This window comes from Terrapene carolina, unplaced genomic scaffold, assembly GCF_002925995.2.
Source record: "Terrapene carolina triunguis isolate 2854851 unplaced genomic scaffold, T_m_triunguis-2.0 Scaffold790, whole genome shotgun sequence".
In the NCBI taxonomy this organism is placed as follows: domain Eukaryota; kingdom Metazoa; phylum Chordata; order Testudines; family Emydidae; genus Terrapene; species Terrapene triunguis.
The window spans coordinates 2,815,253-2,815,935 of record NW_020665141.1 but is presented as its reverse complement, the minus strand read 5'-3'; the positions used below and the strand labels follow the sequence as shown (position 1 = coordinate 2,815,935).

Below are 683 nucleotides of genomic sequence, written 5' to 3'. Positions count from 1 at the left end.
GGGGGTGCAGGGAGAGGCTGGGGAAGTGAGGTGCGGGCAGAGGGGGATGTGGGAGTTCAGGCTAGGGGGATGCACAAAGGGGCCGGGAAGGGGTTGGGAGTGTGGGCTGGGGCGGAGGGGGAGGTGGGGGTGCGGGCTTGGAGGGTGCAGGGAGAGCCCGGGGGGGTAGGGGTGCGGGCGGAGGGGGGTGCAGGGGGGGGGGGGGGGGGGTGGGGGTAGGGGGGGGGGGCGGGGGGGGGCGGTTATCGCCCGTAGTCGCTGCCCGGGGGGCCCTGTCCGGGTCCCGCACTCACCCAGGTCGTCCATGGTCCGGCCGGGCCCGCAGCCGCCGCTCTCCGCTCGCAGCAACTTTTTCTGCCAGCCCCGCGGGCGCGCTCCCGCACCACCTCTACGGCGTGCGCGCTCCCCGAGCGGCCGGGCGCATGGCGCGCCGCGGTGGTTCCAGTGAGACGCTGCCACCTCGTGGTGGGCCTGAGAACTTCAGCTCCCGTCCTGAGCCAATTCTAGGCGCTGAGCCCCAGCCTGGCGCCGGGGGGCGGTGGGGTTAGGAGGCAGCATGACACGGGGGGCTGTGCCACAGGACGGTACCATGGGCGGGGGGAGGGGGGACTGTGCCACAGGACGGTACTGTGGGGGGGGCTGTGCCACAGACTGGTGCCACGGGGGGCTGTGCCGCAGCATGG

General features: G+C 74.2%; 1 protein-coding gene across 1 annotated transcript in view; it reads right to left on the bottom strand.

The window, feature by feature from the left end:
- Positions 1–349, bottom strand: part of PXN (paxillin) — a gene marked incomplete at its 3' end in the record, with an annotated part of 32,697 nt that extends 32,348 nt beyond the window's left edge. Inside the window, exon 1 of the mRNA XM_024198058.2 lies at positions 294–349. Coding sequence (XP_024053826.2) covers positions 294–306 — 13 coding nt within the window. The remainder of the gene's footprint in view (positions 1–293) is intronic.
- Positions 350–683: the final 334 nt, after the last annotated feature.